The sequence below is a fragment of the Pleurodeles waltl genome, chromosome 2_1 (assembly GCF_031143425.1).
Source record: "Pleurodeles waltl isolate 20211129_DDA chromosome 2_1, aPleWal1.hap1.20221129, whole genome shotgun sequence".
In the NCBI taxonomy this organism is placed as follows: domain Eukaryota; kingdom Metazoa; phylum Chordata; class Amphibia; order Caudata; family Salamandridae; genus Pleurodeles; species Pleurodeles waltl.
The window spans coordinates 215,463,539-215,481,519 of NC_090438.1; the positions used below are offsets into that span (position 1 = coordinate 215,463,539).

The following is a 17,981-nucleotide window of genomic DNA, read 5'->3' on the forward strand; positions in this document are numbered from 1 at the left end:
GGGTTCAGTGGTGTATGGTTGGGTCTGGTGTCCGAAGCTGTCGTGGAGGTCGCTGATCTTGCGATGGAAGAAAGTGGCGAGGGATTCGCACAAATCCTGTGAGGGCGTGACGGCGTTGGCGCTGGCGCTGGGGTTGGAGAACTCTTTGACGATGCTGAAGAGTTCTCTGCTGTTGTGGCTGTTTTTGTCTAGTCTGTCGGTGAAAAAGTTCCTTTTGGCAGTGCGGATCAGGTGGTGGTGTTCGCGTGTAGCGTTCTTGAGGGCGGTCATGTTGTCAGCGGTGTGGTCCTTGCGCCAGGCCTTCTCAAGGGCACGACAAGTTTTCTTTGATTCTTTGAGGGTGTCAGAGAACCAGAGAGGTTTTTTGGTGTTGGTCTGTCGATGCGTGCGTTTGAGGGGAGCAAGGTTGTCAGCGCAGTTGGAGATCCAGTTTGTGAGGTTGAGAGCTGCGTCGTTGGGGTCGGTGGTGAGGGTGGGTTGGTTGGCGGCGAGAGCGGAGAAGAGTTGCTCTTCAGGGATCTTGTTCCACTGTCGATGAGGGATGGGTTGAGTGCGGAGGTGGGAGGTCTCGCGTCGGAATGTGAAGTGGACGCAGCTGTGGTCGGTCCAGTGTAGGGCAGAGGTGTGGCTGAAGAAGACGTGTTTGCTGGCGGAGAAGATAGGGTCGAGCGTGTGTCCGGCGATGTGGGTGGCGGTGTTCACCAGTTGTTTGAGGCCGAGGTTGGCGAGGTTGTCGAGCAGGGTGGTGGTGTTGGGGTCGTTGTTTTGTTCCAGATGGAAGTTGAGGTCGCCTAGGAGGATGTAGTCCGGTGAGGCGAGGGCGTGCGGGGAGATGAAGTCGGCGATGGCGTCGCTGAAAGAGGCGCGAGGTCCGGGAGGACGGTAGACGAGGGATCCTCTGAGGGTGGTCCTTTTGTCGGTGCGAATCTGAAAATGCAGGTGTTCAGCGGCGAGGGGGGGGTCTTCGGTGGAGGTGGTGACGCTGATGGAGTCTTTGAAGATGATGGCGACACCTCCTCCTACTTGGTTGGTGCGGTCTTTTCTGGAGATCTTGTAGCCTTCGGGGATGGCGGGTAGCGATGTCTGGAGCAGAGGAGGCGTTCATCCATGTCTCCGTGATGAAGGCGACGTCCGGGGCTGTGGAGTCCAGGAGGTCCCAAAGTTCAACGGCGTGCTTGTGGACGGAACGAGCGTTGATCAGGATGCACTTGAGGTGGTTGATGGCGCGTGGGCTTGTGGTCGTGGTAGTTGCGTGGTGGAAGATGCGTTTGCAGGAGTTGCAGGCGAAGGGTCCATGGGTGCGTTTGGGGTGAGCTAGGAAGCAGGTTTTGGAGCGCCCTGGGTTGAGGGCGTGGAGGGTGGTGGGGTCGTAGCGGATCAGCGGGGCTTGGGGGAGCTGGGGACCAGGGGTCGTGGCGCTGGGCGCGGGCCAGGCGCGGACGGGTGCAGGCGGGCTTGCCTCTGGCGCGCCAGCGGCGTGCCCGCTGCGCGCGCCCGCTGCGCAGTCGCGCAGCGGCCGCCATAAGAGGTAGGAGGGGGGGGGGGGGGTCAGCTGGGGGTGAATGGGAGCTGGGGGGCGGGGGCGTGCAGGAGGTCGCGGCGGGAAAGCGCGAGGGAGGGGGGGGGACAGGTAGAGTGAGAGGAGCTGGGGGAGGGGGTTTAGGGTGGAGGAGGGTGAGTGTTAGGAGGTTTGGAGGTTAGGGAGAGAGATAGGAGTAGGGTTGTGAAGATAGGGGAGGGGGGTTGTAGAGGTGGGTGAGGGAGAGAGGTAGAGTGAGAGGATAGGGAGATAGGTAGTAGAGGGGGTGGCGGGAGGGGGGGAGAGATAGAGAAATAGATAGAGAAAATAGATAGAGAAGTCGATAGATAGGGAAATAGATAGATAGACAGATAGGTAGGTAGGAGGAGGTGGAGAGTGGGGGAGTTAGATAGTGAGATAGGGAGCTAGAGAGATAGGAAGATAGGAGGAGTGAGGGAGGTAGATAGCGAACGGGTTAGCTAGGGGTGAGAGAGGGGGAGGCGAGTGAGGGAGGGGGATGAGGAAGGAGCAGGAGGGCAGGCTCGGGGGAAGAAGACGGAGGAGGTAGAAGAGCCGAAGACAGGAGAACAGAAGACAGAAGAACAGAAGACAGAAGCACAGAAGATCGGAAGAGCAGAAGAACAGAGAAGAACAGAGAAGAACAGAGAAGAACACAGAAGAACCGAGAAGAAGAACACAGAAGCACCGAGAAGAACAGAGAAGAAGAACACAGAAGACCGGAAGAACACAGAAGAACAGAAGGGAAGAACAGAAGAACAGAAGAGAAGAACAGAAGAACAGAGAAGAAGATTGCAGAGGGGGGGCGAGGAGGAAGAGACAGAGAGGAGGAAAAGAAGCAGGAGCAGGAGAGAAGGTGAGTGGCGCGGGGCAGGGCGAGGGGCTGGGAGGAGGGGGGTACTTACAGTTAGGTGGGTCTCAGGAACACAGGAACTCGGGAACTTGGAGGAGCTGCAGCGGCAGGGGGAGCGACCTACCCTTGGGTCAAGGGTCGCTACCACTGTCGCGCAGCGGCCGCCATAAGAGGTAGGAGGGGGGGGAGGGGTCAGCTGGGGGTGAATGGGAGCTGGGGGGCGGGGGCGTGCAGGAGGTCGCGGCGGGAAAGCGCGAGGGAGGGGGGGGACAGGTAGAGTGAGAGGAGCTGGGGGAGGGGGTTTAGGGTGGAGGAGGGTGAGTGTTAGGAGGTTTGGAGGTTAGGGAGAGAGATAGGAGTAGGGTTGTGAAGATAGGGGAGGGGGGGTTGTAGAGGTGGGTGAGGGAGAGAGGTAGAGTGAGAGGATAGGGAGATAGGTAGTAGAGGGGGGTGGCGGGAGGGGGGGAGAGATAGAGAAAATAGATAGAGAAGTCGATAGATAGGGAAATAGATAGATAGACTGATAGGTAGGTAGGAGGAGGTGGAGAGTGGGGGAGTTAGATAGTGAGATAGGGAGCTAGAGAGATAGGAAGATAGGAGGAGTGAGGGAGGTAGATAGCGAACGGGTTAGCTAGGGGTGAGAGAGGGGGAGGCGAGTGAGGGAGGGGGATGAGGAAGGAGCAGGAGGGCAGGCTCGGGGGAAGAAGACGGAGGAGGTAGAAGAGCCGAAGACAGGAGAACAGAAGACAGAAGAACAGAAGACAGAAGCATAGAAGATCGGAAGAGCAGAAGAACAGAGAAGAACAGAGAAGAACAGAGAAGAACACAGAAGAACCGAGAAGAAGAACACAGAAGCACCGAGAAGAACAGAGAAGAAGAACACAGAAGACCGGAAGAACACAGAAGAACAGAAGGGAAGAACAGAAGAACAGAAGAGAAGAACAGAAGAACAGAGAAGAAGATTGCAGAGGGGGGGCGAGGAGGAAGAGACAGAGAGGAGGAAAAGAAGCAGGAGCAGGAGAGAAGGTGAGTGGCGCGGGGCAGGGCGAGGGGCTGGGAGGAGGGGGGTACTTACAGTTAGGTGGGTCTCAGGAACACAGGAACTCGGGAACTTGGAGGAGCTGCAGCGGCAGGGGGAGCGACCTACCCTTGGGTCAAGGGTCGCTACCACTGTCGCGCAGCGGCCGCCATAAGAGGTAGGAGGGGGGGGGGGAGGGGTCAGCTGGGGGTGAATGGGAGCTGGGGGGCGGGGCGTGCAGGAGGTCCCGGCGGGAAAGCGCGAGGGAGGGGGGGGGACAGGTAGAGTGAGAGGAGCTGGGGGAGGGGGTTTAGGGTGGAGGAGGGTGAGTGTTAGGAGGTTTGGAGGTTAGGGAGAGAGATAGGAGTAGGGTTGTGAAGATAGGGGAGGGGGGGTTGTAGAGGTGGGTGAGGGAGAGAGGTAGAGTGAGAGGATAGGGAGATAGGCAGTAGAGGGGGTGGCGGGAGGGGGGGGAGAGATAGAGAAATAGATAGAGAAAATAGATAGAGAAGTCGATAGATAGGGAAATAGATAGATAGACAGATAGGTAGGTAGGAGGAGGTGGAGAGTGGGGGAGTTAGATAGTGAGATAGGGAGCTAGAGAGATAGGAAGATAGGAGGAGTGAGGGAGGTAGATAGCGAACGGGTTAGCTAGGGGTGAGAGAGGGGGAGGCGAGTGAGGGAGGGGGATGAGGAAGGAGCAGGAGGGCAGGCTCGGGGGAAGAAGATGGAGGAGGTAGAAGAGCCGAAGACAGGAGAACAGAAGACAGAAGAACAGAAGACAGAAGCACAGAAGATCGGAAGAGCAGAAGAACAGAGAAGAACAGAGAAGAACAGAGAAGAACACAGAAGAACACAGAAGAACCGAGAAGAAGAACACAGAAGCACCGAGAAGAACAGAGAAGAAGAACACAGAAGACCGGAAGAACACAGAAGAACAGAAGGGAAGAACAGAAGAACAGAAGAACACAGAAGAAGATTGCAGAGGGGGGGCGAGGAGGAAGAGACAGAGAGGAGGAAAAGAAGCAGGAGCAGGAGAGAAGGTGAGTGGCGCGGGGCAGGGCGAGGGGCTGGGAGGAGGGGGGTACTTACAGTTAGGTGGGTCTCAGGAACACAGGAACTCGGGAACTTGGAGGAGCTGCAGCGGCAGGGGGAGCGACCTACCCTTGGGTCAAGGGTCGCTACCACTGTCGCGCAGCGGCCGCCATAAGAGGTAGGAGGGGGGGGGAGGGGTCAGCTGGGGGTGAATGGGAGCTGGGGGGCGGGGCGTGCAGGAGGTCGCGGCGGGAAAGCGCGAGGGAGGGGGGGGACAGGTAGAGTGAGAGGAGCTGGGGGAGGGGGTTTAGGGTGGAGGAGGGTGAGTGTTAGGAGGTTTGGAGGTTAGGGAGAGAGATAGGAGTAGGGTTGTGAAGATAGGGGAGGGGGGGTTGTAGAGGTGGGTGAGGGAGAGAGGTAGAGTGAGAGGATAGGGAGATAGGTAGTAGAGGGGGTGGCGGGAGGGGGGGAGAGATAGAGAAATAGATAGAGAAAATAGATAGAGAAGTCGATAGATAGGGAAATAGATAGATAGACAGATAGGTAGGTAGGAGGAGGTGGAGAGTGGGGGAGTTAGATAGTGAGATAGGGAGCTAGAGAGATAGGAAGATAGGAGGAGTGAGGGAGGTAGATAGCGAACGGGTTAGCTAGGGGTGAGAGAGGGGGAGGCGAGTGAGGGAGGGGGATGAGGAAGGAGCAGGAGGGCAGGCTCGGGGGAAGAAGATGGAGGAGGTAGAAGAGCCGAAGACAGGAGAACAGAAGACAGAAGAACAGAAGACAGAAGCACAGAAGATCGGAAGAGCAGAAGAACAGAGAAGAACAGAGAAGAACAGAGAAGAACACAGAAGAACACAGAAGAACCGAGAAGAAGAACACAGAAGCACCGAGAAGAACAGAGAAGAAGAACACAGAAGACCGGAAGAACACAGAAGAACAGAAGGGAAGAACAGAAGAACAGAAGAACACAGAAGAAGATTGCAGAGGGGGGGCGAGGAGGAAGAGACAGAGAGGAGGAAAAGAAGCAGGAGCAGGAGAGAAGGTGAGTGGCGCGGGGCAGGGCGAGGGGCTGGGAGGAGGGGGGTACTTACAGTTAGGTGGGTCTCAGGAACACAGGAACTCGGGAACTTGGAGGAGCTGCAGCGGCAGGGGGAGCGACCTACCCTTGGGTCAAGGGTCGCTACCACTGTCGCGCAGCGGCCGCCATAAGAGGTAGGAGGGGGGGGGAGGGGTCAGCTGGGGGTGAATGGGAGCTGGGGGGCGGGGCGTGCAGGAGGTCGCGGCGGGAAAGCGCGAGGGAGGGGGGGGACAGGTAGAGTGAGAGGAGCTGGGGGAGGGGGTTTAGGGTGGAGGAGGGTGAGTGTTAGGAGGTTTGGAGGTTAGGGAGAGAGATAGGAGTAGGGTTGTGAAGATAGGGGAGGGGGGGTTGTAGAGGTGGGTGAGGGAGAGAGGTAGAGTGAGAGGATAGGGAGATAGGTAGTAGAGGGGGTGGCGGGAGGGGGGGAGAGATAGAGAAATAGATAGAGAAAATAGATAGAGAAGTCGATAGATAGGGAAATAGATAGATAGACAGATAGGTAGGTAGGAGGAGGTGGAGAGTGGGGGAGTTAGATAGTGAGATAGGGAGCTAGAGAGATAGGAAGATAGGAGGAGTGAGGGAGGTAGATAGCGAACGGGTTAGCTAGGGGTGAGAGAGGGGGAGGCGAGTGAGGGAGGGGGATGAGGAAGGAGCAGGAGGGCAGGCTCGGGGGAAGAAGACGGAGGAGGTAGAAGAGCCGAAGACAGGAGAACAGAAGACAGAAGAACAGAAGACAGAAGCACAGAAGATCGGAAGAGCAGAAGAAAAGAGAAGAACAGAGAAGAACAGAGAAGAACACAGAAGAACTGAGAAGAAGAACACAGAAGCACCGAGAAGAACAGAGAAGAAGAACACAGAAGACCGGAAGAACACAGAAGAACAGAAGGGAAGAACAGAAGAACAGAAGAGAAGAACAGAAGAACACAGAAGAAGATTGCAGAGGGGGGGCGAGGAGGAAGAGACAGAGAGGAGGAAAAGAAGCAGGAGCAGGAGAGAAGGTGAGTGGCGCGGGGCAGGGCGAGGGGCTGGGAGGAGGGGGGTACTTACAGTTAGGTGGGTCTCAGGAACACAGGAACTCGGGAACTTGGAGGAGCTGCAGCGGCAGGGGGAGCGACCTACCCTTGAAAAAATACTCCCCAGCTAAATAGATAATACCTATGTAAGTCTGTAGGTTGTTCAAACTTGAACCTTAAAATGGTTCCCCATTTGATGTTTTTATCTCTGAATTTACTGTTTTAAATATGGAACAACCACATCTGATGCTAATTCCAATAAATACAAGACCACCTCTCACACAATATTTACTAGCTCAAGGGCTTCCTAATGAGGTGTAGATAGTAGAGGAACATGATACATACAGAACAGAAATTTTCTATTTATGGGTCACCTTTCCTGCAGCAGATGCAAATGCAAACACTTTTCATCCATATACTATACCAAACGCATCTGCACAAAACAAAGCATGGGCATATTTAGAAATACTACTCTCATATAAAAAACACCGTAACTGGTTTCAAGGCGCCTTCCACATGTTATTCAAAATGTCAGGATAGGTCCCCTAAGTAATGATGTGCAGATTTATATAACGCAGCTCATCACCCGTCAGCACTGTCCATAGGCACGGGGAGATTAAGTGATTTGCCCAGAATCGCAGGACGTTACGCCGAGGCACGAACCCGGATCACCAGCTCCTGAGGTCGTCGCTCTGACCTTTGCCCTACATCCTCTTGGTCTGCATGGCCAGAATTGGGCACATACACACCACACCCAAACATACAAAATTTACAGGCAGCAGATCTGCACCCACTATACAATAATGCGGTTAGGATATATAGACGTTTAGTACAATTGAGAATGTAGACTCTAAATACCACCCCAGTGAGGGCTGCAACAGCTGCTAAGCAGTTGGCTACACCCCGGATAACCCAGCGACTGTTCATTCAATATTGAGGGGATTCCGACTAAGCACAATCAAATTCCATTTTGAATAGCACAACATACATATCAGCTGGAAACAGTGTTTCCCCCATATGGGTCCCCAAAATTAACAGATTTCTCACAATATGCTTCCCTTCAGAGACAACAGTGCCACTTGGGGCACAGTATTTGCTGCAATTTATACTGCCACGTATGGTACACCAACACCTGCGCATTTTCCAGAACTGTTGAAACAAATACAAAATGAACACATGCACAGCCCCTGTCCAAGATGTGGGGATGAAACTAATGGGCAACTTTGCCACAGTCTACTCAATCATACTAAGAAATGTTTAAGAGGAAGCAGTAGCAGTGGTAGTACAGCAGCATCTCTGGGACATTCCTCAAATAGACCAGGAATGTGAGCTGCAAAAGATTAAAGCCGAGACTTATACTAGTACAGGTCTCAGACCAAGTAAGCCACAGCTTCAAGGTAACTCCGGTAAGGATAATACCATGCCAGTACTAAAAGATTCTAAAAAACCCTGGGATAAGCAGAAAAATAATGAAGTCAAAGTAAAACAAAGAGGAGAATCTCTGCATTCGGAGACCTTAGGGAAATACTACAATCTTAGAAATCATGATAATTTAAAACCACCTGACCGATATCAATATACTGATACATGCCCTTCCCGTACCTCTCATCCGACAAGCGAAGCGAGAGATGTGGGTGGTAACAGCACTGAAATTAGTACATGAAACAGAAAAAGGCTTCACAACGTCACAATAAAAAAGGAAGAAAAACCTCTATTTAAAAACAAGATTGCAGCACTTTCGGCTAAGCATGACACATATTGAGAACATTACTGAGGAACAGGACATGGGCAGTGACTCTGCAAGACAGCGCGGCAGAGGTCACAATAGTTTCCCAGGATCTTCACAAGCTTCTGGACGTGACAGCAACGAACAACTACTTAAAAGTCGAAACACCAGACAGGCACATAACACCACCCACCAGGGCTAGCAAATTAAAAATTCAAAATGAAAGGGACTAAGTGCAAAACTAAAATAATCTTCTAGGAAAGATTAAGCTATGATATTCTACTGGCACAAAAATATTGGCCGCCTCAATCTGTCTGAACGCTCCTACAAGGGAAAGATGTAACTTTGCCCTATTTCTCAGTCCTTCTTCCAGATCTTGTAAATGAAGCCTATGCCGCAGATTGGGCTCTGGCACAGGTTCCAGCGCTGTACTGCAACCAGGTGGGTTGGGGTAGAGATTCTTCTCATACCAATATAGTCCAATCCATAAATGGAGCATCAACGTCCAATAAAACATGAGGCCAAAGCCCAAGTGAGGGAAATTCTCTCACAACTTGAGTTCCAGGGAGTAACTGAATTCCTGTGTATTTACTATGAATAACCCTTTGTTTCCTGTTGCTAAGCCGGCCCATTCATGTAGAATACTCTTAGATTACAGACAATTACATTGTCAGACATGCACATTTGACATTCAAAATTCACACTATAAAGCACTTTTGCACAGTTTCCAAAAAATACAAAACAACCTTGGATATTTTTGCCAAAATCTAGCATCTGAAAGCCGAGATCTAAGCACCATCTTTGTGTTTTGCTCCCATCACCAGATTTCTCAACTTTCCCAAGGGTATAAGACCAGTCCAGGATTTTTCTCAGCCCATGTGACATCAATATTGTAGATTGATCCAGAGGCATTGTCCTATGTAGATGACATTTATCTCACAGGTGATGACCTCAACAGACACCTTCGCCAGAGTAGATCGCTTTGTGTAGGGACTTGCCAACCATGGCTTCCAATTTAATTTTAAGAAAATTACATTTGCCTTTTACCAGTGTACTGCGTCTGGGATGCGAGATTTCAAATGAGGGGTAAAGTCTGACATCACAGTTCCTAGAGAAGTGTGCTCAACTATAACAACCAAACAACACCAAGAAACTGCAATCTTAGCTAGGTTTCTTCAATTTTGATAGAACTTACATTCCAGAATATGCACAACCCATCAAACCATTTTATGATTAATCCCTGCTATTTCTCAAGCAAACACTGGACACCACAACATACACAAATTCTCAGATCATTAAAGACTGACATGCTTGAAGCAAAACATTTACACAAACATATAAACAGAACAAATTTGGTAATCCGGGTCATTCCGTGTGCCATCGGAATCACACAGGTCACTTTCAATGAAAGTGACACAGTATCTATTGCGTACAAATCACACCTATACACCAATGTAGAAATATGTTTTGCACTGTTAGACCTGGCAGCTCTTGCTGTGGTTTCCCTGTACTTTTTGTTTTTGCATCTGACCTCCAGTGTTTGGACCCTGTGCTGTAATTAGTTTTTGCTGGTTTTGATACTCTGCACTTTATCACTGCTAACTAGTGCTAATGTGCAAGTGCTCTCTGTCTAAAAGATAGTGTCCCCAAATTAAGTCTTAGATTAGCCTATTGAGGTCAGTGAAAACCAACGATTCAGCACTACTGGTAGGGGGTGGTGAAAAAGTAAATGAATAGGGGCAACAGCATCATCTTCAACAAAGCCAGTCTACACACCTCAGAAAAGGGAAGTTTTAACAAAAATATGACATACTCCCTGGCGGAGTCCAATATCCACCCCAAAACGTCTCCAATTGTGTCCCTATCTACGTGAAATACTTTTTTTCCATACTTATTGTAGCAACATACAGAATGCCCATGCCCAAAAGGTGATTATTTATAAGATGAAAAAGTCTTCAAATATAGGGCAAGGTATTCCTGACTGATCAGGATGAATAATGTTAAGCATCAAAAGGGTACAATGTGCAATGGATCCCGCCCTGGCTACAACAGGATTATGATTTTGGCCTCAGTAATAGAGTGGGGCTACAACTTAGCATCAGCAGACTTGTAAAAGAAGCGGCCTAACACATTCATGTAGTTAGTACAGAACTCCTGCGGTAGCTGTTACCATCAGGAGTTTTCCCCATTAAGGGGCTCTCACTGCAGTGCCACCTCTTCAATTGCTATGGTAAAGTCCAAAGCCTGTGCATGATCAAGTGATAGTTATTTTAACTGGATAGCTTGAATATAGTGCTGCACTTCCTTCAGTTTGCACTCTCCACTCTGCTGGTAGAAAATTGTGTATTGCTTCACTAATTGTAATTTACAATTAGTGTGGTGAGTTCAAACTGGACCTGTGGGGTCTTTCTAAATCAGCATAGGAGGAACACATTGTGCTATACATGTGGTCCCTCCACCTCTTAATCAACCAATCTCCTTACCATCAAAGTAGGTCTCCTGTAAGTAAGCAAAGCATGCATACACTCTGTGTCTTCAGACCGAACTTCCCATAGCATGAATGTTAGAAAATGTCTCTTTCTGAAGGGTCACCCAAGTTATTTTGGCTTACTCCGTTTCCTTTCTGACCTCATGTTTTGTTGGTTTTAGGACTCTGGGCACTTTACCACTGTTAACCAGTGCTAACGTACATGTGCCCGCTCTATAAAACAGTGTACCATTGGCTCATACCCAAATGGCATATTTAATTCACTTATAAGTCCCTAGTAAAGTCCACTAAATGTGCCAGGGACTGTAAACTAAATGCCACTTAAGGGACTACAGCACTGTTTGTGCCACCCACATAATCAGCCTATGACTCAGGCCTGCTACTGCAAGGCCTGTGTGTGCAGTTTCACGGCCACTTCAACTTGACATTTAAAACTACTGGACAAGCCTTTGTACTCCCCTTTTATTGCATGTAAATCGCCCCTAGGAACACCCTATGTAACCCATAGGGCAGGGTGCTATTTAAGTAAAAGACATGTACCTTTTTGTTTTACATGTCCTGGTAGTGAAAAATTAACAAAGTTGTTTTTCACTACTGTAAAGCCTGATCCTCTCATGCACTAGAACTGGAACTCCACTTATATACTTTTAAGTGGTACGGAGTGGCATTGTCATGCTCGGTATAGTTGGAATGGTATTTTGAAATCCTGCTTACTGGTGAAGTTGGAGTTAACATTACTCTTTTAGAAATGCCACATATAGAAAGTAGGCATTTTTCTGCAGTTACAGCTCTGTGTGCTTTACAGCCTGTCTGCAATCCACACCTGGACTGTGCTGGTTGAGAGTTCCCCTTGTGCATTTCACCCAGACAGACATAAACACAGGACACTCAGCTGCATTCATCTGTATACTGATGGGTCTTCCTGGGCATGAAGGGGACTCTTACACTACAAAGGCTGACTCCACACAACAGACTGATAATCCCCCCATAGATCTCCTGGCAGACACTCTGAAGTCTCCTCCACTTCAAAAGCACATTTGGGTATATATACTAGATCTGTGTTCCCCTAAAATCAGACACTTCTGGACCTACAACTGGACTGTCAGAAGGACTGCCATTCTGCCCAAAGGACTCATCTGGACTGCTTTTCTGGAAGGACTGTTCTTCTGCTTGTTACCCTGCTGCCTGCTTCTCCCTGACTCTGCTGAAAGGACTTTGCTTTCCCACACAAGTGATCTCCAAGGGGTTGGATTGAGCTTGTCTCCTGTTAAGAAGTCTTAGGGCCATCAAAGATGTCACAAGAGAGAGAAAATCCACTGCACCAGAAAACCAATGCAATGCCTGTTAAACTGACATATCGCATGCAGAATCACCACAGCACTTGTCTCACATCTGAAAAATTGCCGCAGTGTCTACTGAATCAACGGGAACACCTGTTTCATCATGACAATGAATTCTGAGCTTTCCACACATCAATCCTGGGCATCAAAATACCCCTGCACCGCAGTGAGGAGCCAAGGCTGCGCACACGGAAATCAACACATAACCTTGCCTGTGAGGAAAGAATAGACGCATCACCTCTGCCGCACCTGAAAAATTGACACATCGCTTTACTTTCTGATACATCACCTCCTCTGTGTTTGTATTTTTCATGCATCCCAGGCACTGTGCAAAAAACTAAAATACATCCATTGATTCCTATGCACTAAGACTTAGTTAAACCGCCTAAAAGGTTATATCTTGATTTGTGTACATTGGACTATTGTCATTTTGGTCTTATTTTATTCAGATAAATATTATCTAGTTTTCTAAACTGGTGTGGAGTACTTTTTGTGGTGTTTTCACTATATGAGTTATTGCACAAATAATGTACACATTGCCTTCTAAGTGAAGCCTGTCTGTTCTGTGCCAAGCTACCGGAGGGAGAGCACAGGATAATTTGGGTTGTGTTGTGACTTACCCTGACTAAGATTTTGGTCCCTAGTTGGACAGTGGGGAGATCCCTGTCAACTGGAGACCAGATTTCTAACAACAACCATTCCAAGTTAGGAAATTTACATTTTGCCCCACCATCACTTCCCAGGCAAGCACACACCATTAAAGGAAGATATTTTCCAGCTACCATCTATACATTGATTAGGCTAGACCCCAACTATCCTGTTCTTGCTGCCCACTGCACTGAGCCAAGCAGTTGATTCTCTGGCAAAAGGAAGAAATTGCCATGACTGATCAACCACAAACTTTTAACAAAAGCCCCAACTGTGTCTAGCCCAGAGCCCATGAAACACGCACTGCCACACCCCACAGCCTGTACTAACCAAAATGATGAGCTGGTAATTTTCTGAATCATAAGTCACTGAAAATGCTCCAACTGCTTTTTTGAAGTCCTTATGTGCAGATTCTTTGGCACACCTAGCAAAACAGAAAAAAGAATTTTGAGATTGTTTGAATTTCATCTTATTTAATTCTTTACTCTTCTACAATGACAACTAAATATTGTTTGGCTACCACTGTAAATTGTTGAAGAATAAAGGTACATGGGCATTACAATTTTTAAAATTTTATTAGGACAGTAACTTTCCAGAATTTTGAAATAAGTATGTATTCACTAAAAGCAGTTCCATCGAACAAAAACTGCAAGAAATTGAACAATTTCCAAGTAAACATAAATGAAAGTTTCAATTCTATTAAGGACGTAGAGGAGAAGATTATGCTCTCTTCATTCTTCATTTTTTCTTGCAGCAGACTCACCATCAACAAAAACTATCTTTCCTATCAACCCACGTGAAAGAACTACAAAAGAATGCCAATAAGAGACCATCGTTCTTTCAGATAATTGTACATTCTCCCAATGTGGCCGAAGTTCATCCCCTTTCTTCACGTTATTCCCCTTTGGTCCCGTCTGAACCTGTACGAATCCAAATGACATACATGAGATAAACAAACCCTAACTTTCTCAACAAATCCTAAGGTAGAAAGAGACAACCCATAAGGTGCACGGTAAATCAATGCATCAACCAGTTATACATAACCATCATTGACATTACTGAGGCAGAAACATCATCAATGCCACATCACTTAGACCTTATGGAGACTCTCACCTATAAGTATAAAAATCTGGGTAGGAAAAAAGGTAAAGGAGACTCCTTAGATACCTGGGTGGGAATAGTCCTCGTCTCTGCATCCGTAATAGAATTGAAACTTTCCTTCATTTTCACTAGGACTTTTTTCATTCTATGTCAGGACCAGAGACTAGGACTATGCTCGTTTAAAGCTTATCCACCACCAAGGAGGCCATGCCTAAAACTGGCTCAAAATATAATCTTTTTTATTTTTAAAACATCTTTTTTATTTCTCACCAAGCTCAGTGTACAGTCTTAACACGTCATGATCACATTTAATAACATGTGCAAGGTACACAACAGCATCAATAAACTAGCCAATGTTACGTGACCACCTTACGTTCACCTTCCCATATGTCTATCACTACAGACCCTTCCCTGATACCCCACACTAGCCCCATAGTCACTCCTGCATGCCCCCTGATTGCCCCACTGTCTCTGTAGGCAACCCACTTAGACCATATTTTCTCGTATTTCTTCATGCATCCCCTGCTTTTGTAAACCACCTGTTCAGCTTGTTGGCACCAGTCCAGGTCCCACTCCCAGTCCGCTATCCCTGGGGGACCACTTGCTCCCCACGTTCTTGCAATCCCAGCCACCAGCTGTAACCAGAGCTTCATGTACCTAGGCCATCCCTCGTACCCCGCAATACCCAGGATCATCCATTTAACCTCCAGCAATATCTGCAGCCCAGTTACTTTACTCATGATTCATACCACCTGTCCCCAGAACTCCTGAACATCCCCACAGGATATGACAAAAGGATCTCACTTCCCCACAGCCCTGTATACACAGGTTGGAGTCGCTATGTCCATTCTATGCAACAATGATCTAAAATGATATGCTCTGTGTAGGAGTCGAAAGCGGGCCCTTATAGCTAACTCTCTGGGGGTCTGAACCGCCTCCACCCAATCCTCATCTTCGATTGTTCCAAGGTCACCCTCCAAAATAAAGTCTTTTGAACACAGAGTCTGGGGACCAGTCCGCCGCATTAATAATGTCCTCTAAACGCGCCCCCAGGGAGGTCATTGTCCCTCTAACTTAGTGGGTGCCAAACTGTGATATGTCAATGCCTGACTCCTGCATGACCCATCGGATCCATCTGTGAATGGTAGGTGGAGACACCACTTTGAAAGGTTTCCTGAGAGAGATAAAAATGTGATTTTCCCCCAGCGTGCGAACTCCTCCGTCATGTATTTATATGCCTTCAGGCAGCACATGACGCGCAGTTTTGGACGTTTGTCAAAGGCAGGGTCAGGCATCACCCTCAAATTCGATTTTGTGCATCTCGAGATTTGAAAAGTAACTCCATCTGGAGTAAAAGTGTGTCCTGTGATATCTAGAGCCCGGATGTCTGAGGCCCTGCGGCATGAGCCCAAACAAAGTAGCATGGCTAGTTTTGCTGATAGCGGTTTGCTGGACAAGAATTCATTTTGTTACCAGGATTGGAAAAGGTGCAATACCCGGTTAGCGTCTCACAGGACTGAGTACCGCGGGCCAGGGGGAATCCCAAGAAAGTTCCAGAAGAACTGGAAACCAGACTTGCTACCTCCAGCAGGAAGTGATCAGGACTAGTTGTGCGCCCTGGCCTATAACCTCATGTTCATAGAGAATGGAGAGAAAGCATACCCCTGCTCCTTCGTCTAGTCTTGCAGGAAAGCGTCTGCTGCAGCTAACAAATCCGGTTGCCAACTGGAAAAAATCTGGAAATCTGGTGATCCAGCCTTGAAGCAAAGAGGTCTACGAAGAACAGACCCGACAGGGCTTCGAGACACCTGAACATCTGTGGCTTCAACTGCCATAGGCTGGAATCCGACCACTCTTTGGAGTATAAATCCACCACTGCGTTGAATGTTCCTGGAAGATACTCAGCTGTGAGTGATATGCTGTTGGAGAGGCAATACTCCCATAGATCCTTGGCTAGATTTGACACAGCCTTGGATTTGGTGCCCCCCAGGTGGTTGATATACCGGACGGAAGCTATGTTGTCCATCTTCAACAGTACGTGGCAATGCACCATGTCCTTCGTCTAGCATTTTATTGCGAAGAATCCCGGCATCAGTGCCAAACAATTGATACAGAGCTTTTGTTCTTCTGCAGACCATTTTCCACCTGTAGACGAGTCCCCACAACAGGCGCCCCCACCGGATTTGCTGGCATCGGACTCTACCATGATGTTCGGGTCCGAACCAAATATGGCTTGCCCGTTCAAGGCTTCCATGTGTGCCAGTCACCAGTACATCTCGTCCCGGACCTCATCTGAGAGGGGATCTGCTCCAAATATTGGAGGCTTTTGTGTAAGTGGGAGGCCTTGAGGCACTGGAGGGCCCTGTAGTGAAGAGGGCCTGGAAAGATCACCTGAATAGACGAGGAAAGGAGGATCACGACTCGGGACACCTGTCTGAGAGAGGTGGAAGGTCTGGAAAGTGTCTGCCTCACTTCATGACAAATCTTAGAGATCTTTCAGGAAGGAAGACTCAGGAGTTTTCTTAACTAAATCTACAATGAACCCCAAAAACGTTGTCTTCCTGCAGGGAGTCAGTATGGACTCCCCGTTTGTTGACGATTAAGCCCAATTCTTACAGCAGGAGATCCATCATTTGAAGCTGGTCCAAGAGTCAGATCGGGTATTGATCCATAAGTAGGATGTTGTGCAAGTAGATTATAAGTCGGAGACCCTGAACCCAGAGGAGCTCCACCACTGGTTTGAGGACCTTGGTGAAACACCAGGGAGCAGACGACAGCCCCAATGGTACAGAGGTGAGCTCGAACACCTGGTCTCTCCACTGGAACTGGAGGCACCTGCAGTGCTGGCGAAAAATCTGAATCGTCAAATAACCGTCTTGAAGGTCCAAACGGACCATCCAGTCATTGTGGCGTAACAAGTCTCTCAAGGGGTGTATCCTCTCCATTTTCAAAATGGCAGTAGACGAGCCACCCATTGAAATCTCTGAGGTTTATGAGAGGTCCCTGTCCACCATCCTGTTTGTGCACGAGGAAGATGTTGCTCAGAAAACCGTTTGGATGGAGTTGTGTCTGTATAGTCGCCTTCATCAAGAGGAGGTCCTCGACTTCCTTGTCTATCAGTAATGTCTGTTGATTTGTAAAGGTCAGCAATCTTGGGCGAGTAGGATGTTTTGGAGTTCCGTAGAACTCAAAGCGAAACCCACTGACAGTCTGTAAGACCCATCCGTCAGATGGCAGGGTTGTCCATGCAAGGGCAAACCAAGCTATCCTGCCTCCCACCTTCAGTAGGGAAGAAGGGGAAACTCTTACCTGTTTGGGCCTGGAAGTGCCCTTTGGACGAACCTCTGGGGTACCATCAGCAGAAGCCTCTACGTGAGGCGAAGAACTCCCCGTGTATGGTCTGCTCCTGTGGCTTCTGGGAACCCCTCGAGGGGGCTTGGACATAAAAGTGGACCGTCGCGCACCCCCTACCACGACTGTCCCCAATGAAAACTCTATGGTGGAAGATCTTCTTAAAGAATTCTGTGCCTTGTCGTGTGACATGACCATGGCCACAAACTTGCTCAATTCCTTTATGGAAGGCTCCCCAAAGAGCCCCCCTTCGGCCGCCAGGCACGCCTCTGTGGTCACCACGTCTCCCAGCTTCAGGGTCTACCTTTGGCAAAAAGGAGAGATGCCGCTCTGCCAATAGGGCACAGTTGGCGTTCCGTAAGATCACCGCCCGCTGTGCCATCCGGAGAGGATATCAGGCGACAATGGGGTACCGGAGGATTTAGCCTTCTCCAGATCGAGGCCTGTATCACTTTTGTGCTTCTGCACGCACGTTTGAGGGTACCAAGGCTCGTGAAGAGGAAAGGGGCATATTGCTGACAGTGCTATAGGTGGCGCTCTAAGGGTTCAATGGCTGCGGCAACAGCCTGGTGGACGGAGGCATCCACCGCCTCGCAAAACACACTGTCTTTGAGGAGGACATGCAAAGACTCCTGCTTTGAGTATTACGCCATGACTCCCTTGGAGCTCAAAAAGGGAGATATGTATAAGCAAAGCAGTACTCTGTTGCAAATATGCAAGGAAAACCCCAACGCTGGAGACCCGGTTACAAGCGGAAAGCTGTGCTTGGCAGGCCAAGAGGCAGAACTTTTCTGGT

At 49.0% G+C, this 17,981-nt stretch overlaps 1 protein-coding gene across 2 annotated transcripts in view; it reads right to left on the minus strand.

Annotated features, from left to right (window-relative positions):
* FMR1 (fragile X messenger ribonucleoprotein 1) overlaps positions 1-17,981 on the minus strand; it is a 385,399-nt gene that overhangs the window by 258,321 nt on the left and 109,097 nt on the right. For both annotated transcript variants that reach the window (XM_069212420.1, XM_069212419.1), the window contains exon 6: positions 13,064-13,157. In XM_069212420.1, the coding sequence (XP_069068521.1) occupies positions 13,064-13,157 (94 nt within the window). The remainder of the gene's footprint in view (positions 1-13,063; positions 13,158-17,981) is intronic.